This window comes from Nilaparvata lugens, chromosome 10 (assembly GCF_014356525.2).
Source record: "Nilaparvata lugens isolate BPH chromosome 10, ASM1435652v1, whole genome shotgun sequence".
In the NCBI taxonomy this organism is placed as follows: domain Eukaryota; kingdom Metazoa; phylum Arthropoda; class Insecta; order Hemiptera; family Delphacidae; genus Nilaparvata; species Nilaparvata lugens.
In genome coordinates this window covers 43,441,997-43,466,450 of record NC_052513.1, presented here as the reverse complement: position 1 = coordinate 43,466,450, position 24,454 = coordinate 43,441,997, and the positions used below count along the sequence as shown (strand labels likewise).

At 34.8% G+C, this 24,454-nt stretch overlaps 2 protein-coding genes across 5 annotated transcripts in view; one reads left to right on the top strand and one right to left on the bottom strand.

Moving 5' to 3' along the window:
* LOC111053967 (probable oligoribonuclease) overlaps positions 1-1,561 on the bottom strand; it is a 29,372-nt gene extending 27,811 nt beyond the window's left edge. Inside the window, 1 exon segment of the mRNA XM_039436929.1 lies at positions 1,522-1,561. Coding sequence (XP_039292863.1) covers positions 1,522-1,546 — 25 coding nt within the window. The 5' untranslated portion in view covers positions 1,547-1,561.
* On the top strand, positions 1,107-20,689 carry LOC111053971 (UDP-glycosyltransferase UGT5). Of its 4 annotated transcripts, none has more exons than XM_039436924.1 (7): positions 1,107-1,497; positions 3,514-3,716; positions 5,008-5,201; positions 11,021-11,501; positions 15,202-15,427; positions 17,552-17,774; positions 20,405-20,685. In XM_039436924.1, the coding sequence occupies exons 2-7, from the start codon at positions 3,519-3,521 to the stop codon at positions 20,682-20,684; spliced, it is 1,602 nt and encodes a 533-aa protein (XP_039292858.1). In that variant the 5' UTR covers positions 1,107-1,497; positions 3,514-3,518; the 3' UTR covers position 20,685. The 4 variants fall into 4 exon arrangements, with proteins under 4 accessions (XP_039292858.1, XP_039292857.1, XP_039292856.1 ...); XM_039436923.1 differs by lacking the exon at positions 1,107-1,497 and adding an exon at positions 1,587-1,723; XM_039436922.1 differs by lacking the exon at positions 1,107-1,497 and adding an exon at positions 1,791-2,003 and having other exon boundaries at positions 20,405-20,689.
* Positions 20,690-24,454: the final 3,765 nt, after the last annotated feature.

Genomic DNA, 24,454 nt, shown 5'->3' with positions numbered 1-24,454 from the left:
CTATGTTCCAAATTTCGTGAAAATCGTTAGAGCCGTTTTCGAGATCCGTAAAACATAAATAACCAGATATAAAAATAAAAAGATATAAAAATAACCAGATATATAAATACAGAAATTGCTCGCTTAATATAATAGGATTCTCCAATTCGAAAAATCGTTTAGAACTTGACAGCCAAAAATATTTCATACAAAAATTTTATCTTTAAATTGAAAAAAAATCTAATGCAAAATTGTGCAATATGCCTCTATTTTTGAAATTCAAATGCACTTTCGTCATGTTTGTACCGGTAATCCCTAGATTAATATTTTGAGAAAAATTCAAGCAAATAATGAGTATAATAAAAATAGTTAGCAATAACAAATAATTTATTCATTCTAGTTACAAGTTAAAGAATTCCAAGTAATAAATAATGTAAAACAGTAATTCGATAAATTTGATGAAAAATCGATGATGACCTCCGAAACAGAAAAGTAACAAAAACAAATTGAATGTTTAAAAAAAATAAAGAAACTGAATACTTTAAATTCAAGTAAGATAAATTTAATCTTCAATGAAATTATTGCATTTACTCGCAACCAATACAAGTCATTACAGTAAACTCTAGGCCTGTATTGTACCACAAATCAGTTATCGTTTACTGGTATCTATTCATCAATTTTAGTGTATATTTATCGTCTGCATATTTCTCTGAATTATTATTTATATTTCCTACTGCAGGCTCTTTCTAATTTTGTTGCATAGCCTATATAAATTCCAGATTGTTTAGAATTTTCAATCTCAAATGCTCATGATAAATTATACTCAATTACATAAAGATCATACATAATACCAGTGTACCTAGAATAAACTTATTCAGTATATTCAGTCCATGACCGGCAGTCGCCAGACAGACTTCGTTAAAGTTTAAAACGACACTTATGTACCGTAATACCTAAAATGTATTCTAGCTACATATTGCATAATAATTATAATTCAATAATTAGGCTAACTAAACCTAATGTCAATAACAGTTCGGTGAAAACTGTCAACTATAAAGATTAAATTGATGAACCTAACTTATACTACTTATACTACTCTAATACTTCACTTCCCAAGCCGTGGTCTCTCTCATTTTAAAAATATCTCTGTCTTGTAAAACTGGATATTTATGAATGGATTTGTATAAAAATTGAAAACTATTTTTATTGACTAGGCTACATTCGGTTTATAACCTTTGAAAGTACTCTAATCTTATCAATTCAAACAAAACAATTGCATCTTATTGCTCAACATGCAATAGAGCTTTCTAATACTGTCTTCTACTCGAGAATACTAACTTGATAAGAGGGAATTTTTTGTTAGGTTGGTAACTGTGCCATACCGGTTTCAGACGATTATATATGGGTGGGTCATTGGCGTATCTGTGGGATTTAAAAAACAATAAATACCGTAGTTTAAATTTTGGAAACTTCGAAATTTGGTAACGACAGTAAATTTGTGAGGGACAGAATTAGAAGGTGAGTTGAAATTTGAGTTTTTACCGGTTTTCAAAATAGTGATAAACATTTTTGAAGAATCTTGACTGAACTTTGTCTAGTTTGAAACAAAAACAAATCAGTTTACGTTCGAAACGAAAGCTCTGAACAAACTGACAAAGAGTTGAGCAGTAAATTTACCAGATAAATGTTGCGGGGAAATTATCTCACATACTTGACAGAGATCATGAATTCTAGATAAAAATGAGTAAGCTAAAACACTTGTTAAGCTGAATTTACACCGGAGTTGATAACAAAAGTTTTAAAAAATTTTTGACGATTTAGTCAAGTTAATAACTCGTGTTATCAACTCCGGTGTAATCGCTGCTTTATTTCTCTATCCTACCGGCATTTTTTATCAGTTTTAATAATTTGATAATACTAATACCAGTTGGGTAGCTCTTTCAAGATTCTTCTAAAACAATATAGTTTCTTTTATAAAATGCATAATAGTTTCAACATTTTTCCAATTTATCTCAGCTTTACAAGTTATTTTTCTTTTCAATTAATTTTATCTTAATATAATAATTTTACTAAACTTACTCACTTCAATTGTCTAATAATGTATTCTAATAGGGCTTCTAGCATGTTTATTTATTATGGAAAATCACTAGTACTCTTTTTATATTTTATAAGACATAACTAGTATTTTAGATCAATTGTCAAAATAAATTGCATTACTAATGGCGACAGAAAAGTTTCAATTAATTTTATCTTAATATAATTTTACTAAACTTACTCACTTCAATTGTCTTATAATGTATTCTAATAGGGCTTCTAGCATGTTTATTTATTATGGAAAATCACTAGTACTCTTTTTATATTTTATAAGATATAACTAGTATTTTAGATCAATTGTCAAAACAAATTGCATTACTAATGGCCACAGAGCTGTAGACTGGTTAAAGCAGCTAAGAATAGAATAGTGAGTGACTCTGAAAGAAGAACTGAACATTTTTATTTTTAGGCTAGGCATGAAACTGATATTTTATGTTTTGGAGACGAGGGTCTAAGACCTGATTATTATTTTATTTCCTGAACAAAAAAGAATTTCAAGGGTGTGTTGGCGTCGGACCATACGATTGAATGAATGAATTACCAATAAACATGAATGATTCTCAAAGGCTGTCCCTTTAGTAACGTTGAAACGAAATATTCTGTAATGATCAGTGGCTGTGCAAAGGCTAGAAATAAACTTTCTACTGGTGATATTTTTCAAAGTTTTTCGATTTGTATATCATCAAGCTATCAAAATGAAAACGTTTTCACAGGAAAACATTTTTTCTCCGATCATTACTTTTTGAGATATGAGCGCACAAAGTTTGAAGTTTGGGACAGAACATTTCAAATTCGGTAAGAGATAAATCCATGAGATTTAGAGGATAGATTCTTAATGGTATTTTTGATCTAGTAAAACAAAAAGTTTCTAAAAATATCAATTTTTGAGAATGTTATCGAATTTACCAAAAAATGATCAAAAATAAATCAAATAACTTTTAGTTCAGTTATTTTTGGTAAATTGAATAACTTTCAGTTGAGTTATTTTTGGTAAATTGAATAACTTTTTCAAAAATCTATATTTTCAGAAGATTTTTATTTTACTAGATCAACAATATTATGAAAAATCTTTCCTCTGAATCTCTTACCGAATTTGAAATGCTCTGTCCCAAAAATTAAAACTTTAGGCGCTCATATCTCAAAAAGTAATGATCGGAAAAAAATTATTTCTTTAGAAAACTTTTTAATTTTGATAGCTTGATGATATACAAATCGAGAAACTTTAAAAAATATCACCAGTAGAAAGTTTATTTTTAGCCTTTGCACAGCCTTAATTAATTTAAGGACACGATTCCAATAACACTTTTGTATATAGTTTCTATCCTATGTAAGTATATTGTAAATAGCCTACATTGTTTATAACTGTAGATTATAAATAGCACATTATAAATGTAGATTATAATTGTTTATTTTGTTATAAATTCTTGTATTTTTTGTCAGGAAACATGAACACGTTGAAATTGTCCAATTTCTTCATATTCTTCCTGATAGTGCTACAATCCGGCACTGAAATAGAAGGCTACAATATTCTATGCATATTCCCGTCAATATCATACAGTCACCAAAAACCTATGCTTGCCGTGAGTGAGGCATTAGCTAGGAAAGGCCACAATGTGACAGCTATCACACTAAATCCCAATAAGGTATGTCTAAAACATCACCAATCATCACACTGTACTATAGTGAGGTCCTTGTTATAATGGCAGTGTTTGATTAGCAATGGTATTGCTATCCTTGTCTATCATTCAACAAAGCGGATAGCGCTATCTCTTTCTCGCTTTGCTCTGTTGCCAGATCGACAACGTAGAATTATTAATTAATTAACAAAATATTTCATCTTAATCATTAAAATTCATTATGAAATTATTGAAAAATATAATTTATTGCTTAATAAAATATAATTGATTATTTTAAACGAGAATGAACAGTTAAAAAAAAGTAAATTCGTATGGCTTTTGTTGGTGGGGAGTCCCTTGCGGGAAGGTTCCACCGCCTGAATATATAATTTAAGCCGTCAATGAGGGCCTTACGACTGTCATACTTCAGCCGGGACCGACAATTTAACGTGCCCATCCGATAACACGGGAGTGATCTGGTTAAAAAACGTTTGCTATTGAGAGGGTTTGAACCCGGGATCTCTATGCTGCTACGCAAGCACTCTATCCACTAGACCACGGATCACTCCAATGAACAGTTAATATTACATTAATAAACATGTATCAGCTATCGTCTATAGTAGGCATTGACAAGACAGAAGATTGGCAACGTTGTTCTCCCATTTTTCTCCACTGCCATTATAACGTGGACCTCACTTTAACTATTATTAGTTATTAGTTAATATCTATACATTATTATTTAGTGACAATACTTAATATACTAATGCCTGGTTGCACATAAGTTAATTAAATTTCAATAATGATTAAAATTCACGGGAACCAACAGAGAAGGCGTTTTTGAAAAGGAGGATTCTCTGATTAGTTCTAGTGGCATTTCGTCCCGGTTTAAATTGAACAGGCTTTTGTGCAACCAGGTTTTCTATCTTCTTTTCCAGGGATTTCTATTTCTATTCCTTAATATACTCAAATCCATTATTACCTAATTTTTCTTGGTATTTCTTAAGGTTCGTACAGACTTTCGCTCTGCTCCGCAATCGAACGTCACTCCAGCAGAGCGATTGATGATCGACCGGGGAGCAACAGTGGTTCGACCAGGGAACGCGAGAAGATCTTCCGTAATCGTTCATGATGGGTGCGTGGGCGGAGCGACTGTGGTTCGATGGAGGAACGAGGGCGGAGCGTGCTCGGTGCGGGTTGGAAGCGCGTATATGTGTACGCAGCTTTAGAAATGCCCAATATTAGACAATTTCTTAATATTTTTATTTAATATTAACATTATTACCAACATTATTTATACCAATAAATTTATGTTTTCCAGAAATTAAACCTGAAAAACTACAGACAAGTGGATGCCAACTCCCTGTATGAAGTTTGGGCGAGATTACAGTCATCGGTTGGATTCAGTCTGCAGCAAAGAATGACTGCATTCGAGGTGGTCAAGGGATTTGTCGATTCTTCAGAAATTATGAACAGAGCAATGTTGTACCATCCGGCCATAGATGGGTTTGCTAGGTAAATTGAAAATATGTTTCTTCCTCAAATCGATTAAGAATAAGTAATAGATTAGTAAATAATAATTTTCTTTCTCATATTGTTTAAGTAGGAATAAGAAGTAATCGATTTTTTCCATTAGGAAACTTGAGACTTATTATTTCCTTTTCCAAATAGATTAATAGTAGTAGATTTTTCTCAATTACAGTATTCCATCTGAATTATGAAGATCTATTACGGCATTAAATCATGGGAAAATATATATTTGAATGAATAAAGTATATCATATTTTATTCGTCAAGAAAATATAAATTATGAATTATACATTATACATTATATACATTATAAATATATTTTCCCATGATTTAATGACGTAATAGATCTTCATAATTCAGATGAAATACTTTAATTGAAAAAATCTACTACTTGTTAATCTACATATTATGTGAGATAGAGTTGATCATTATAAACAAGGATCGACAATTAATATCAGATCAGATTAACCGGGATAACTTCTTTATTCTTTTTATTTCATTCATTCTTTATTCATTTATACAATAAGTTCATTATATAAATGATGGGGAGAGGAAAAATAAGGTAACCTTGTGCTATTCCTCTCCCAAATTTAGATAAGGTTACACATAGTCCGATATAGGTTGTCTTGTATTTCTTTAATTCACAAAATTTTCAGTCCTCAAGTATTTTTACAAAGTGGAATTTTAAATTTAGATGCTTCAAAACTGAACATAGAAGAATTTTTTTACATTATTATAGGCTAAATCCTTATTACTTAAATCACAGCTATCTGTTATAGAAAAACTGAAAATTGGCAAATCTGCTGTCCTATAATTCCCACTGGCTTTATATGAATCAAACTCAATACAGATTGCCTAACCTGTTTGCCTCCACATATTTTTGTATGAAAATAAATACATGAATAATATTAGGTTGATTCGCCATCAAATACGATTTTTACTTTCCTTGCCCTATTACCATAGGTAAGGAAAGTATTGCTTTCCGAAAAAAATTAAGGTACCCCAATTTCTAAATTTCTATACGTTTCAAGGTCCCCTGAGTCCAAAAAACTGGTTTTTGGGTATTGGTCTGTATGTGTGTGTGTGTGGTGTGTGGTGTGTGTGGTGTGTGGTGTGTGTGGTGTGTGGTGTGTGTGTGTGTGTGTGTGTGTGTGTGTGTGTGTGTGTGTGTGTGTGTGTGTGTGTGTGTGTGTGAGTGTATGTGCGTCTGTGTACATGATATCTCATCTCCCAATTAACGGAATGACTTGAAATTTGGAACTTAAGGTCCTTTCACTATAAAGATCCGACACGAACAATTTCAATCAAATGCAATTCAAGATGGCGGCTGAAATGGCGAAAATGTTGTCAAAAACAGGGTTTTTCGTGATTTTCTCGGAAATGGCTCCAACGATTTTGATCAAATTCATACCTAGAATAGTCATCGATAAGCTCTATCAACTGCCACAAGTCCCATATCTGTAAAAATTTCAGGAGCTCCGCCTCATCAATGCAGATAGATTCCCAATTATCAGGCTTTAGATACAATTGAAACAAAAAAAATCAAGTGGAGTAGATTGGGCATGAAAATCTCTACAATTAATGTTCAGTAACATTTTCACCTAAAATTGAAAATAAGCTTTAAATTCGAGAAAATGTGATTATTCAATTGCAAATTATTGTTGATTCTATTAAATCATTCACTATGAAGAGATAGCAGACCTCATGTGTGTCTCCAGCGCTATTGCCCTGTCACCAGCTGACTCAAATCTTTGAATAGTAGACTTGAGATGCGCGGTAACACTAGCGTCCGGTGATAAATTTTCATAACGGCAAGGAAAGTTGTGTGAGTGCGCCACACCAGATTTTTTCTTTAGGCTACTTTTAAATAGAAATAGAAATAAAAATAAATAAATATAGAGGATTTTCCTTTGGCACTGTAGCATGAATATTGTTTAATAAATAACTGTGTAACACAGGAGTCTAAAACAAAACTGAGGCCCACTTTATGAAAATGAATATGGAATATTGTAACTTTAAATCACAGCAGCTATCTACTACAGAAGATGGTGATACTTGATAACTGAAAATCGGCAACTCTGCCGTCCTATCATTTCTACTGACTTTGGTACAGTATCAACATAATATGATACAGTATCATCTCAACTTGATACACAACACCAAAATTTGATAAAAACTTCCAAACTTTTAATTAATTCTACAAACTATTGGATATCTTCTTTTAAACGTGAATCATAAACGCCCATAGGATATCTTCTATTGCTATGTTTTTTCTACGGTATCGCCATAAATGTTACAGTATCAACACACATGGTACAGCCCGTCAGGAATAGCATGAGCTCTAAGTTCAAGATGCGCCGTAGCCCGAGAGAGAATTTTAGTGGTGGGGGAAGCATTTGACTCAGTCTCAACTTGACCTCCGTACGGTGCACATCGCTCCGGTTTGCATAGGCCTAATAGCATAAGCAGTAGGAAAGGCGACAGTGAGCCTTTCCGTCTCAACAACAAGCTCCAGCCACCTCCCCTCTCTTAGTTTCGAGCGGCCTCCCCACTCTCACTCCATTATCTCTCCTCTCGCGCATCTCACAGCTCATGCTATTCCTGCCTACTAGTACAGTATCAACACAATATGATACAGTATCATCTCAACTTGATACACAATACCAAAACTTGATACAAAACTTCCAAACCTTGAATTAATTCTACAAACTATTGGATATCTTCCTCTTAACACAATATGATACAGTATCATCTCAACTTGATACACAATACCAAAATTTGATACAAAACTTCCAAACTTTTAATTAATTCTACAAACTATTGGATATCTTCCTCTTAACGTGAAACATAAACGCCCAAATGGGATATCTTCTATTGCTATGTTTTTTCTACGGTATCACCATTAATGATACAGTATCAACGCACATGATACAGTATCAACACAATATGATACAGTATCATCTCAACTTGATACACAATACCAAAATTTGATACAAAACTTCTAAACCTTGAATTAATTCTACAAACTATTGGATATCTTCCTCTTAACGTGAAACATAAACGCCCATATGGGATATCTTCTATTGCTATGTTTTTTCTACGGCATCACCATAAATGATACAGTATCAACACACATGGTAAAGTATCAACACAATATGTTACAGTATTATCTCAACTTGATACACAACATCCAAATTTGATACAACACTTCCAAACTTGGAATTAATTCTACAAACTATTGGATATCTTCCTCTTAACGTGAATCATAAACGCCCATAGGATATCTTCTATTGTAAATATAAAGAAAATAAAATCTCAGTACACTTTTTTTGAAATATTTTATCACTACATGTTTCGTACATTAAAAAATATGGCATATCTTCTATTGCTATGTTTTTTCTACGGTATCACCATAAATGATACAGTATCAACACACATGATACAGTATCAACACACATGATACAGTATCAATACACATGATACAGTATCAACACACATGATACAGTATCAACACAGATGATACAGTATCAACACAATATGATACAGTATCATCTCAAATTGATACATAATACCAAAATTTGATACAAAACTTCCAAACCTTGAATTAATTCTACAAACTAGGCTATTGGATATCGTCTTCTTAACGTGAATTATAACCGCCCATGGGATATCTTCTATTGCTATGTTTTTTCTACGGTATCACCATAAATGATACAGTATCAACACACATGATACAGTATCAACACAATATGATACAGTATCATCTCAACTTGATACACAACATCAAAATTTGATACAAAACTTCCAAACCTTGAATTAATTCTACAAACTATTGGATATCTTCTTTTAAACATGAATCATAAACGCCCATGGGATATCTTCTATTAATATATTTTTTCTACGGTATCACCATAAATGATACAGTATCAACACACATGATACAGTATCAACACAATATGATACAGTATCATCTAAAATTGATACACAACACCAACACTTGATAGAAAACTTCCAAACTTTTAATTAATTCTACAAACTATTGGATATCTTCTTCTTAACGTGAATTATCAACGCCCATAGGATATCTTCTATTGCTATGTTTTTTCTACGGCATCACCATAAATGATACAGTATCAACACACATGGTACAGTATCAACACAATATGCTACAGTATTATCTCAACTTGATACACAACATCCAAATTTGATACAAAACTTCCAAACTTTTAATTAATTCTACAAACTATTGGATATCTTCTTCTTAACGTGAATTATCAACGCCCATAGGATATCTTCTATTGCTATGTTTTTCTACGGTATCAACACAATATGATACAGTATCAACACACATGATACAGTATCAACACAATATGATACAGTATAATCTAAAATTGATACACAACACCAACACTTGATAGAAAACTTCCAAACTTTTAATTAATTCTACAAACTATTGGATATCTTCTTTTAAACGTGAATCATAAACGCCCATGGGATATCTTCTATTGCCATGGGATATCTTCTATGTTTTTTCTACGGTATCACCATAAATGATACAGTATCAACACAATATGATACAGTATCATCTCAACTTGATACACAACACCAAAATTTGATACAAAACTTCCAAACTTTGATTGAATTCTACCAACTATTGGATATCTTCTTATGCTATATTTTCTCTATGATACAAGTTACTGGAATGGGTCCCTCTAAAAAAAACGATGCAACTGACAAAATTTCTCAATGTGATACTTCAGTGTAAAGACGTTGGTGGAATGGTTCCTTGCCAAGTGGTGGCATCAGTGGTTGATGGTACACACTATTTTATTAATGTACTAGCCGTCAGGCTTGCTTCGCACGCCATATCCGTCCAGCAAGGGGGCTCCGCCCCCTGGACCCCCGACTGGATCGTCCAAAAATGAGATCAGCGGGCTCGCTTCGCTCGCATGCATTTTTCATTTGAGCATGCTTCATTCCATCAGAAAGTTAAAGTACTGAGAGAACGCTGAAAAGCTGAGAAAAACGCTGATTTTGGGCGTATCTTTGATGAAATATTAAAGTCACCTCAACACAGAATTTTTAGACCCTATCTAAACCTTGAATTGAATCCATTTGAAAATGTTCTGTCTATTACTTGATGAAATAACCGAGAAATCGCAAAAAAACGCTAATTTTGGGTGTATCTTTGGCGTTGTTTCAAATTCCTTCTAACACAACATTATTACACCCTAGCTTAGCTTCTGTACTAAATTTGAACAATTTCTGTTCATTTGTTCTCGATAAAGCTGAGAAAACGTTAAAAAACGCTGAAAAACGCAGATTTTGGGCGTATCTTTGGCGTTATTCCAAATTCCTTCTAACACAACATTATTACACCCTAGCTTAGCTTCTGTACTAAATTTGAACAATTTCTGTTCATTTGTTCTCGATAAAGCTGAGAAAACGCTGGAAAAACGCAGATTTTGGGCGTATCTTTGGAATTTTTTTCAAATACGTTCTTAGTACGCCTCTAAAGGGCCAACTGAACATACCTACCAAATTTGAATGTTTTTGGTCCGGTAGATTTTTAGTTCTGCGAGTGAGTCAGTCAGTCAGTGAGTGAGTGCCATTTCGCTTTTATATATATAGATAGTGCGAACTATCAAACACATATGTCACCACTAGGTGGAGAATCATTCTACTAGCGTTTTTTCACTGGAGCATCACGTTGTGAAATTTTGTCAGTTGCATCGTTTTTAGAGGGACCTTTTAGCATTATTGACTTGATTTCCAGTGCCTGACTTTGGATTTTCATCGTTTCAGAGAGCTAGAATCCTCCAACACAACCTACGATGTAGTGATCTATGAAGCATTGATCTACACCAGTCTGCTAGGCATGGTCCTTCAGAACGGCAAGCCCCTCCCTCCCACCATCGGCCTTCTCACTCTATCCGTTTTCTCGGACGCTGATTGGTTCATGGGCAACCCCTTCGCCGAGTCCTACATCCCCACCCTCAACGTACCCTTCAACGATCAGATGACTTTTTACCAGCGACTGTACAGTCTAATGGTTATCTTGTACACTTGGCTGCAGGTAACCTATAAATGTAGACCGATTCAGGAAGCTTTAATGAAGGAAAGATTTGGTCAAAATTTACCAAGCATAGAGGAAATTGAGAGAAACCGGAGTATGCTGTTTTATTTGAATGATTTCACGACGGGCTACCTGAGACCTGTACAACAGAATACTATCTTTGTGGGGCCTATAAATGTGGAGAATCAGCCTGTGGAACCGCTACCTCAAGTTCGTATATATTTAATATAGTAAGTATTTAGTATGTATAGTTAGTATTTAGTATGTATAGTTAGTATTTAACTACACAGGGCTCTGTGCTTGGACCGACTCTTTCCAATTTATTTATAAACGACCTGCCAAATAATGTAGATGGCAAGCTCATTTTATATGCTGACGATACAGCGGTTCTGGGTACTGGTAAGGATGATAGCGAAGTTATGATTAGGGCTGAAAAGGTTATGCATCAACTCAGCAATTGGTTTGGTCATAATGCATTGAAGTTGAATATGACTAAATCCAACTATATCAGGTTTGCCGTGACGGGACATCATGCTGAACCTTCAAACCTGAATGCTTCAAATGGGAGGGAGTGCTTGTCTGTTGAAGTGACTAGTTTTCTTGGAGTGGAATTGCAAAAAATATGAATGGGATAAACACTTGGAAAAACTTATAAAACAGCTCTATCATGCACTTTTTAGCCCTAATACGCTACAGCTACAGCTTCTTTTGGGGGAATAGTAAAAATAATTTATATAAAATATTTAAGATGCAAAAGAAAGCTGTTCGTGTTTTGGAGGGCTTGCGGCCATCCAATTCATTCAGGCCCATTTTTAGAAAATACAGGTTTCTCACGGTCCCAGCATTGCACTTCCTTGAGACTGTAAATTTTGTCTTCAGAAATTCAGAGAGATTTGAAGGAAATGTAGTTTGCCATGGCTATAGCACAAGAGCAAAGAGTTCAGCTGTATATCAGTACCCCGCTCACAGACTGACACTTTTGGAAAAAGGACCATATTATTCGGGACTGAAGCTCTTCAATTGTCTAGAGTGATAGAGTTCTATGAGATTTGGCAGGAATATTCCTTTTTCAACTGCGCGTCGATGTATACACAAGGTTTTTTTTGGAATTAAGGTTTTGTTTTTTTTTGCATTTTAAGGATAATATGAAAGGGAAAGGTATTTTCTCCATACTCCGATATCACTATAATCATCTACTCTGAAGATATGATTAATCAGACTATAGAATTATTCATAATCAATCAGCTGACAAGTGGATTATTTATTTCATGCATTACACAGATGTCTGGAGAAGCCGGTGAACAGGTGACACCAGATACTTGTGGATGAGAAAACTGTGTGAGGTCTACTGTTCACAGAACTGCTAGTATAATATATTATAAAAATAGTTATGTTATAAAAAAGAAGAGGGTTTCTCTTTCTCTCCACTACGGAGTAAAGAACAACAGTCATGTTGTTTCTTTCTTCTCTCACTCCACCGACTATAGTGAGGTCTACGTTAAGCTGCGTACACATATTCGCGCTTCCAACCCGCACCGAGCACGCTTCTCCCTCGTACCGCCCTCGTACCACCATCGAACCACAGTCGCTCCGCCCACGCACCCATCATGAACGTTACGGAAGATGTTAGATCTTCTCGCGTTCCCCGGGTCGAACCACTGTTGCTCCCCGGTCGATCATCAATCGCTCTGCTGGAGTGACGTTCGGGTTGCGGAGCAGAGCGAAAGTCTGTACGCACCTTTATAATAGCAGTGGAGAAAGATATGAGATCAACGTTGCCGATTCATTGCCTTGCAACTGCCTTCTATAGAGAATAACTGATACCGGTATATCTGATTTGAATCAACTCTTCATTCTTGTTTGAAATAAATCAATAATATTTCGTCAAGAAAATATTTTTTCAATGGTTAAATAATTCATTTTTATGATTGAGATAAAATTTTTTGTGGATTAATTGTATTTCTACATTGTTGAAGAACTATATGGGAACGTTGTAGAGGTAGAAAAGAATAGTGCTATCTGCTTTGTCGAATGATAGACAAGGATAGCAACACCAACGTTGATCAAATACTGATATTATGACGATGACCTCACTATAGTGAGGTGGACATTTATAATGATGGCAGCATTTGATTAACATTTCTGTATCTTGTCTATAATTTGGCAAACATCTGCAGCGTTCTCGAATTGTGTTTCAATAATGTAGGAATATACTTATTTATTTACAAAATTTTTAATCTTAAATATGAAAATTTATTATTAAATTATTGAAAAATATTTTTCCCTGACGAATAAAATATAATTCATTATTTTAAACGTGAGTGAAAACTTGATATTACATCAGATATACCGGTATCAGGTGCTATCCTTTATAGTAGGCATTGGCAAGACAGAGAATCAGCAACGCTGCTCCCCTATCTTTCTCCACTGCAATTATAACGTGGACCTCACTATAAATAATGTATATGGCTAGAGAATCTAGCTACTACTACTCAATGAATTGATTAAATTCGATTTTTCATTCAATGAAAACTGTGAAATTATTGGAAAATTAAAAGGATTTGCTAAAAATCGCGTTTCTATTAATGACTTTGAAGTAGTAATAGTATTATGCTCTAGTGAATGATCATATATACCGGTATTAGCTATATTCTACAGTAAACAGTGGCAAGGCAGAGAATCAGCAACGCTGCTCTCCTATCTTTCTCCACTGCCATTATAACTTTAACTTCACTGAAACTGAAATTTTATTCACAACATGTTTTACAAATGTTTTTACAATGTAAATATTAGGGAAAACAGTATCAGTTCTGAAAAGAGTAATCTCTAGAGTCATATCTCTTCTTCTAAAGTTTGAATTTCACTATCCAGGGTCTGTATAATAAGTAACCGGACTGACCTCGAGAAATTTTTTATGGGAAAAATATGTACAATCTTTCATTAGATATCTTCAAAGTAGTCCCTATTGGAGTCGATAACACGCTGATACCGGATTTTCCAATCCCTGAACGCTCCCTGGAAGTCAGCAACCTCTATGCTGTCTAGAGCCCTCGTCGTAGCACGTTGAACGTTTTCCAGAGTCCCGAACCGCGTCCCCTTAAGTTGTCTCTTGATCTTGGGGAACAAAAAGGAGTCCGGTGGTGCCATATCCGGGCTGTAAGGAGGATGTGGCAACGTTACCCTCGACTGTTTGGCCAACTGCTCGGGGACGAGCAGGCAGGTGTGCGACGGAGCGTTGTCGTGATGGAGGATCCACGAATCGGCAATCCCCGGAAGGACTCGATGAACCCGTTAGTCGACCGTTAGAACGGTTAGTCGACTGAGCACCTCTCTGTAGTACTGGCCGTCTATAGTTTGCCCGGGTGGCACAAACTCATTGTGTACTCTGTGTGCCGGGTGGCACAAACTCTTTGTGAACGGCCAGTACTTCAGAGAGGTGCTCTGTCGACTAACCGCCCGGGTTCATTGAGTCCTTCCGGGGATTGCCGATTCGTGGATCCACCGTCACGACAACGCTCCGTCGCACACCTGCCTGCTCGTCCCCGAGCAGTTGGCCAAACAGTCGAGGGTAACGTTGCCACATCCTCCTTACAGCCCGGATATGGCACCACCGGACTCCTTTTTGTTCTCCAAGATCAAAGAGACAACTTAAGGGGACGCGGTTCGGGACTCTGGAAAACGTTCAACGTGCTACGACGAGGGCTCTAGACAGCATAGAGGTTGCCGACTTCCAGGGAGCGTTCAAGGATTTGAAAATCCGGTATCAGCGTGTTATCGACTCCAATAGGGACTCCTTTGAAGATATCTAATGAAAAATTGTACATATTTTGCACATAAAAAATTTCCTGAGGTCAGTCCGGTTACTTATTATACAGACTATGTACTTCTTAATAGTTTGAGTGTTTTTCAGGATTTACAAGAATGGATGGACGGAGCAGAGGAAGGGGTGATATACTTTAGTCTCGGCAGTAATATGAAGGGGACTTCGTTTCCAGCCGAAAAGAGAGCGGCCTTCATTGATGCTTTCTCCAGACTGGACAAATTCAGAGTACTGTGGAAATGGGAGGATGACAGACTGCCTGACCAGCCATCTAATACATTGATCAGAAAATGGCTTCCACAAAATTCCATCCTAGGTAAGATAATAATATATGATATCATTCTTGATTAGACAAATTTGTTCTGAAGAGAGCAATCTCCTTGTTAAGTTCTCTTGATAAGATAACTTGTTCTGAAGAGAGCAATCCCCAAATTCACATTTCTTCTTCTAAAGTTTGAATTTCATATAAAATCTCCAGTCACATATTTGCTTCTAAAGTCTGAATTTCATTAAAAGTCTCAAGTTATATCTCTTCTTCTAAAGTTTGAATTTCATACAAAATCTCACATATTTATGCTTCTAAAGTTTGAATTTTATAAAAATACCACGCATGGAAAAGGTGTTGACAACTTCTCTGTTGAAACTACAAGACTTGAATCCAAATATTGAATGGTAGATATGCCTGCTAACTAAATTGTGAATCGACTTAGGCTCAACTCACACTTACGCGACTCGGGTCGAAAAGAGACTCGACTCTAGTCGAGAGCATGTGTTTCCAAATGGTGGAGACTAGAATCGACTGGTCTGAGTGTCACCATTTGAAAACACATGCTCTCGACTAGATTCGAGTCTCTTCTCGACCTGAGTCGCGTAAGTGTGAGTTAAGCCTTAGGCCCGCCGCAAAGTAGACCCACGCTATTCCACGAAAAGCAACCCACGCCGTGGGATGTTTTGTAAACCATTGCTATAGAATTATTCATAATCAATCAGCTGACAAGTGGATTATTCATTGTATGTATTACACAGATGTCTGGAGCAATGGTTTACAAAACATCCCACGGCGTGGGTTGCTCTTCGTGGATTAGCGTGGGTCTACTTTGCGGCGGGCCTTAGTCTTCCAACCAGGTAAATTTAGTATTACAATGAAAATGGGGACAAAACTATTACCAACACAAGATGACCTGGTTAGATATTGTGAGGACTTTATTTTTGGTAACAACCCTAATGACCACAACAGTTACTATATAAACTATGTCTTTGATTTTAGTAACTGTAATGGTCACTAACAATAGGACAAGTAGTGTGTTGAACATGTGTGTACACACATGCTCGTCAAACAAGTTGTATCATCAGCAAAAGGCTTCGAACAAGATTATTTTGAAGTTCGGTTCTTGTATCTACGATTTTTCGTTGTATATTTCTTTCGCTGACTTATTTGAAGATGAATTATTATTTTTTTTTAACATCTTTATTGCCCATAAAAACAAATACAAAATAAAAAACTTACAAAAGAAATATTCTAGATTATAATATTATGCTATGTTACAAATAAATTAAAATTTACATGGCACCTGACCGCTGAGTGAGAGTATCAGCTGTTTAGACAATGCTGTTTAGTATCAGCTGTTTATTTTTGTATCATTGTTATTTGTAATTTTCCAGTGATTTATTTATTGTTGTTGGTTGTTCATTTTATGTTCGGAGCTGCTGTCAAACAGCTGTTTTTCGTTCGAAGCCTTTCGAGTGAATGCCTTTTTTTTATTTATTATTATTAAACGAAAATCCAAATTAAATGCTGCAATTCACCTCGAAGACTTCTGCTACTGCAAATATTGACAACAGTAAAAAAATCAAAATTATTTTTTGAATAGTATCGCTCATTGAATTTCCATCTAGCTGTTTACCCTGTTGTCAATATTTGCAGTAGCAGACGTCTTCGGGGTGAATTGCAGCATTTAATTTGGATGTTCGTTTAATAATAATAATTAATTCATTAGCATTTGAATAATTGCAATATCTCAGTAATTTCCATCCGTAGTCTTTTTTTTACTTGATTTTTGTTTGAAGACATGTCCGTTCACAAATCATGCTCCAAACACTTGTCCTGTCTTTAGTGGTCACTCTAAATCATGTGAAGCTTAAATAGGAAATTTTAGACAAAGTCATAAAATGAGTTCAATCTAAGGGGCACACCCACATTAGGAGTTTTTCCAGGCGCCAACCCAATCAGCCAATCGAAGAGCTTTCTGCCCTGCCGACTCTAAAAACCCGATTAATGTGGTATCGCCCCAATTATTGTAATAATAATATATATAATAAAAATATTGTAACTAACTATTGTATGTAATATTGTAAACTATCTAATATTTTCTGTAATTGATGTAGTAGTTTTAGTTTTTTAGGGAAATAAAAACTTATTTATTATTGTCGTTTGTTTCAGCTCATCCCAAGACAAAATTGTTCATCAGTCAAATGGGGCACCAAAGTTCTCAGGAAGCAATAAACTTTGCAATCCCTATGCTGGGCATACCGATCTATGGAGACCAGTTACAAAATGCTCTCAAATTTGAGAAAGATGGCATCTCCATTCATATGGACATAGAAGATGTTGATTTCAACGCAAACGTCTACAATAACATACAGAGATTACTGACTAATATCACGTGAGTCATTAAATAAGTTTTTAATAACTTGATTTAAATATTCTTATAAAATGTAGGGAACGCAGAACTTATTAAGAAAACCTCAGATTATTGAAGTTTTAAAAAACTTACGGTGAGCTATAGTGAGGTCCACGTTATAATGGCAGTGTTTGATTAGCAATGGTATTGCTATCCTTGTCTTTCATTCAACAAAGCGGATAGCGCTATCTCTTTCTCGCTTTGCTCTGTTGCCTTTGAACAATGTAGAATTAATAATTAACTAACAAAATATTTTCATCTTAATTATGAAAATTCATTTTGAAATTGAGAAATATAATTTATTGCTTAATAAAAATATAATTGATTATTTTTAACGAGAATGAACAGTTAATATTACATCAATATACCTTTATCAGCTACCGTCTATAGAGGGCATTGGCAAGACAGAGGATCGGCAACGTTGATCTCCTATCTTTCTCCACTGCCATTATAACGCTCTCACTAAAGATTCAAAGTTTCCAAGTGGTTCATCAACTTAAGGATTTAAGCATTCCAATTCATTCTTACAAGAGAAAGTTTTAGTATGAAATTAGTGAAACTGCACGGATAAATGTTTAGATTTTTCACAGTCTTAATAATAGTATAGTGATTGGATCAACTGAAAGCCTAATACATCAATAAACCTGTATCAGCTACCGTCTATACAAGGCATTGACGTTTTCTCCTATCTTCCTCCACTGCCATTAAAACATGGACCCACCATAGTTGTGTGTTACATCTGGTTTATACCAGAACATCATCTACTGATAAGTAGTTGCGCCTTCAAAAACTTAATACAAAATAGAGCTTTATACAAAATCTTCCTTCTTATATTACAATTTTCTGTAGATGATTCTGAATAAAATATATAAAAAGCAATTTATATAAAAATACAATTTGAATAAAATGCTGTCAATAAAAATATAAGTTATAACAATTGAAATACAATAGAATAATACCAAGTTCCCTTTCATAGGATTATGGAGATGTGTTGTGAAGTGTTGTGTTTCTTTTCTGGCTCAAAATTTTGCAAAATTACTCAAAAATTTCCAATCTAGAGATTTGAGTGAAATATTTTTGTTTTTAATCAGTTTTTAAATATTAAAATTAAAAATTTTTAGTTTAGTCTTTAGTTTTGAAGTGGAAATTGGACTTTTTGAAGTGAAAGTGAAATCTTAACCTTATTCTTTTTGACACTTGTATTTGTAAAAATTTGGGAGAAGACAGTTTTGGGCTATGCCTGTTGTCTTCTCCCAATCATATTATATTTATTATAATTATGATCTGTAATGACAATGGAATAAATAAATAAATAAATATTATCACAAAACTACTAGTTTCAACCCTTCAAGAGCTATTTCCAATGATTATACACTTGAAAATGACCCTTGAAGAGTTGAAACTAGTTTTAGCCTAATGCAATAGAATAAAGGGTAATTTCGATATTTTTTGTGTTTTTATAATTAGTAGCGCTAAGAAGGAGAGTGAATATATTTAAATAAATATGGAAAATTGTTTCTGGACATAAGCAGAAAATGTTGAGACTTGAAAGACTATCAAGGGACAATCCTATGTCAGCGGCAGATATAGAAATTCAAATTGATGCTGCCAATAAAATTGATTATTTATAATATTCAATACTAGCAGGTAACCCGTGCTTCGCAAGGGTATTTCTTAAAACTTGACGTAATGAAATCTAGAAGAATAAAAATAAGCCAATAAGAATCCTCGGTTGATTGAGAATTTATATGCTGCATTTCAAGTAAATCAGTATGACCACCTTTCAATTAAAAAAAGATAGAATAAGACCACCTTTATTTTACTAAAAGATAGAATAAGTTGAATAGTTTCCCTTTCAGAGGGAGTTTTGACAACCCACAAAACTCATTTTTCATTTGAAGATATAACGTAAAGGTGCATATGAGATTATTTTTTGCTCAGCTTGCCAAAATACTCCTCATTCCAATATTAAAATTTTCGACTGACTGTACAGTGAGTCAGTCATTCTATCAGGGCTCGAATAATTTTGAAATTTTAATTGAATAAAAATGAAAGAATATAATTTCTTTATGTAAATAACAACACCTTCATTCAAAGACATATAAACTGCATGCGTTTTCATATTGCTGATACAGCATTGATGAAACTGTAGACGTTTATTTAGCACTTTGTCTCAAAAATATTGTTCTAGCTAAAAAATTAATAACCCATGCCACGTGTAGGCCTAAACATTGCATCAGGAGAACGAAGTTTCAAAACTATAATGTTTTTCAGGTAGAAAGCAATATAGAAACAGATGTTCCTTTTTTTAATTTCGACCATATGATTTGATGATTTTTTAATGAAATCGAATGTACCATTAATGAAATTTGAACATTAATTCTGAAAAAATCTAGAAGGAAAATTAAAATTTGGGCTTCCAGGTGCACGAGATTGATATTTTTAGAATCTATGTGCAAAATTTGGAGATCTAAATCATTCCGGTTTTTCCGGTATGCAATCCACAAGTTGACATGTTTTGATGCGAACAAACGAACACACGAACAAACACAACCCTACACTCTCTTATTATAATTTATAGATGAATAAATAAATATTAAAATTTGTTTCAGGTATAAGCAGAGCATGCTGAGACTCCAAAGACTATCACGGGACAAACCTATGTCAGCGGCTGATACAGCGGTTTGGTGGGTTGAATACGTCGCCAGGCATAAGGGAGCTCCCCACCTCAGGCCCACAGTCCTTGATCTACCCTGGTATCAAGTCTACTTGATTGACATCATTCTATTCGTACTTGCGGTACTAGCAGTCATCATACTATCGTTGTTCATGTTGCTCAAGATGCTATGTCGTTGTAGAACAAAAGCTGATAAAAAAGTGAAAGTAAACTAGGAGAATTTGGAATCTTCTAATTTCATTTGAGATCCCTACATGTGTTAGATCTTAGACCAGTTATAGAATAGACACGCCCCTTGTATATTCATACTGAAAGTCAATGAAGCCAACAACTACTGCCATATCGCCCCATCGTGACGTCAGCATCGGATAGAAAACTTTTTTCCTACAGATACCTTGAAAAGTGACCATTTCTGCACTGATAGTTGTTGGCTTCATTGACTTTCAGTATGAATATACAATGGGGCGTGTCTATTCTATAACTGGTCTAAGATCTAACACATGTAGGGATCTCAAATGAAATTAGAAGATTCCTTTGCAGGCCGCAAAGAATCACTTTTCCGCACTAGTGCGCAAAGTGAGTACTTTGCGTACTCCAGATTTGCAGCATGACAACGCAAAATAGTTAGTAGGTTATATGGAGCACCAGTACAGCAAAAACAAAATCAAGTTGGTAACACTCATAGTGAGGCCCACGTTATAATGGCAGTGGAGAACAGCGTTGCCTTGCCATTATGTGCCTTGATTATAGTCATTTCAATGCTTACATAAGATAAACCCCCTTCAAGTAGTCAGATAAATTTTCAATTGAATTACTAATCATTATAATTCAATTATAATTAAATTATATAAAATTTAATTATATTCAATTTTAAATAAATTAAGGTTTTTATTAATAATAAAATTACACAGAAAAACATTTGATGGATTTCAGGGAATTTTACCCATAATTACCCACTTTTCATATTCAATGGTAACTGTAGGAAAAATTTAATGTGAAATACATGCGCAAAGTTCGTTTGCTGCACTCAAGAAACCATTCCGCCCTCGCCTACGGCTCGGGCGTAAACGTTTCTTTCGGTGCAGCAAACTGTCACTTTGCGCACTAGTTGCACAAATAACTATTGTAGTGTTTGTTTACATTGTTTTCCATAGCAGATTGTGTCTATTTCAGTGGGAGTTTACCATTCTCATAAATAATAATTTACTTCCATCTGAGATAGACACAATCTGAAAGTTTTCTATCCGATGCTGACGTCACGATGGGGCGATATGGCAGTAGATGTTGAATGAAAAAGACTAAGAAATTGTCAAAAAACCACTGATTTATTGACCGAAACCGGTCTTTCTAATTATCAATAAATCAGTGGTTTTTTGACAATTTCTTAGTCTTTTTCATTCAATATGAATAATTACCACAATATCAACTTCTCAACTACACAAAAAGCAGTAGATGTTGGCTTCAGAGGCTAGACTTCCCAGCGTGTCTATTCTATAACAGATAAAGTTACTATATAAACAGTAACTGTATAGTGAGGTCCACGTTATAATGGCAGTGAAGAAGGATAGGAAAACAACGTTGCAGAACCTCTGTTTTGTAATGCCTTCTATAGACGGTAGCTGATACAGGTCTATTGATGTAATATTAACTGTTCATTCTCGTTTAAAATAATCAATTATATTTTATTAAGAAAAATATTATATTTTTCAATAATTTCATCATGAATTTTCATAATTAATATGAAATATTTTGTTAATTATTAATTCTATATTGTTGAAAGACGATCTATAGTGAGGTCCACGTTATAATGACAGTATTTAATCAACTTTGGATTTGCTATCCTTGTCTATCATTCGACAAAGCCGGTGGTACTATCCTTTTATAGGTCCACAACGATGCCAATTATGTTTTTTACAGTGTAGAAATATAATTAATTAATGCAGAGAATCGGCATCGCTATTCTTCTATCTTTATCCACTGCCATTATAACGTGGACCTCACTCACTATAGCAACAGAGCAAAGCGAGAAAGAGATAGCGCTATCCGCTTTGTTGAATGATAGACAAGGATAGCAATACCATTGCTAATCAAACACTGCCATTATAACGTGGACTTCACTAATGTCAGGTGAATGACTCGTTGTAGAGCGGCTGTGAACAAGGTAAAAGACGATCTGGCAACAGAGCCAAGCGAGAAAGAGAGCGCTATCCACTTTGTTGAATGATAGACAAGGAGAGCAATACCATTGCTAATCAAACACTGCCATTATAACGTGGACTTCACTAATGTTAGGTGAATGACTCGTTGTAGAGCGGCTGTGAACAAGGTAAAAGACGATCTGGCTACAGAGCAAAGCGAGAAAGAGATAGCGCTATCCGCTTTGTTGAATGATAGACAAGGATAGCAATACCATTGCTAATCAAACATTGCCATTATAACGTGGACCTCACTAATGTTAGGTGAATGACTCGTTGTAGAGCGGCTGTGAACAAGGTAAAAGACGATCTGGCTACAGAGAAAAGCGAGAAAGAGATAGCGCTATCCATTTTGTTGAATGATAGACAAGGATAGTAATACCATTGCTAGTCGAACACTGCCATTATAACGTGGACTTCACTATAGTGTTAGGTGAGCGCCTCTTTTTAGAGCGGCTGTGAACAAGTTGAGGATTGTCATGATGATTGTCAACCTCTGCAATGGAGAAGGTACTAAAAGAAGAAGTAGTGTTAGGTTGTTTTCACACAGACCGATTTCTCTCCGACACTACACCTACAATGTCTTCCGATAGTCGTACGTCAACCGAATCAGCAAATGGCCGTTTTCACACTTAGCGTTTCCTCGACTACATTAATTAATTCACTCGACTACATTCCTCGGCTAATTATAGCCGACTGATTACTCGTTGCCATCGCTCAAACTACTTAGTTTTGCTGGTAACGCCAATGATAATATTATAATCGATTTTTAAAATGGAAAATATTTTTATTTTAAGTTTTTGCAATGTATTGTATATGAAAATTTTTATATTTTTCACATTTGTAAAGTTTGTTTAATGATTTTGGCAATGAATATTTCTTTCTTTCTTTCTTACACAAAAGGAAACTCTCCGATTGGCTGATTCTTGATATGTCAACCTAATCAGCCAATCGGAGAGCTGAAATTGATCATTGAAAGAATAGACGTTGATGTTGACAATACCACTGTATAGTATTAGGTTGATTCGCCATCAAATTGTCTTTTTTTTTCTTTAGGGCTACTAAATTTTTACAATAATTTTAAAAAGGGTACCTACTTAGATTTCTATTTTCATTTACACTGTATAGTAGTATAGTGATATTGACAACATTAACATCTTATGGAGAAATACCACAAAATCTCCTCCCATGCCATCAAATTATGAAATTGATCAGTTGCGACCTGAAAACTCTGACATCAGACCTGAGCCAACCAGGTCACTTGTCACTCAATATTATTTTAAAAAAACACTTATTGACATGGGCTGCTTTTAAATTAATATAACAAAGTTGTTCAACTATTTTAATGTTTTTTTTTAAAGAATAAAGGGTGCTATAAGATTTATTTTGTTTTATTATTATCTATTATCGGAGAGCTTCCTATCCTGTCGTGTCGTGTCGTCGAGAAATCGATTTTCGGCCGACACTCACCATTATTGTCCTCTGATTGGTTGAGAAACAGTTGTAACTGAAAATTAGCCAACCATAGGACAATTCTTAGAGTTGGTCACAATATGTCGGCCGACAATCGGTAAGTGTGGAAACGACCAATTGGACATACTGGATGTCGTGTCTGTGTCGTTTCCGATGGCGACTGGTCCGGTGCAAACGGACTGTGAAGACTTGCCCAATCACAGAGTTTTCTATGCCGAAATGCTCCAAGGATAGCAGTCCTTCAGTTGATGAATTTGAAAAAATGAAATCCTGTCTTAACAATGTTGAACTGAGATAGAAATAATAGGATTTGTACT

What these genes read in the sequence shown, in the direction of transcription:
- LOC111053971 (XM_039436922.1), top strand. Translation starts at nt 1,958, where the DNA reads ATGCATAATAGTTTCAACATTTTTCCAATTTATCTCAGCTTTACAA. An exon ending in GCCATAGATGGGTTTGCTAG is followed by an intron (nt 5,202 to 11,020) that starts GTAAATTGAAAA and finishes TCATCGTTTCAG; the next exon opens with AGAGCTAGAATCCTCCAACA. An exon ending in TCCACAAAATTCCATCCTAG is followed by an intron (nt 15,428 to 17,551) that starts GTAAGATAATAA and finishes CGTTTGTTTCAG; the next exon opens with CTCATCCCAAGACAAAATTG.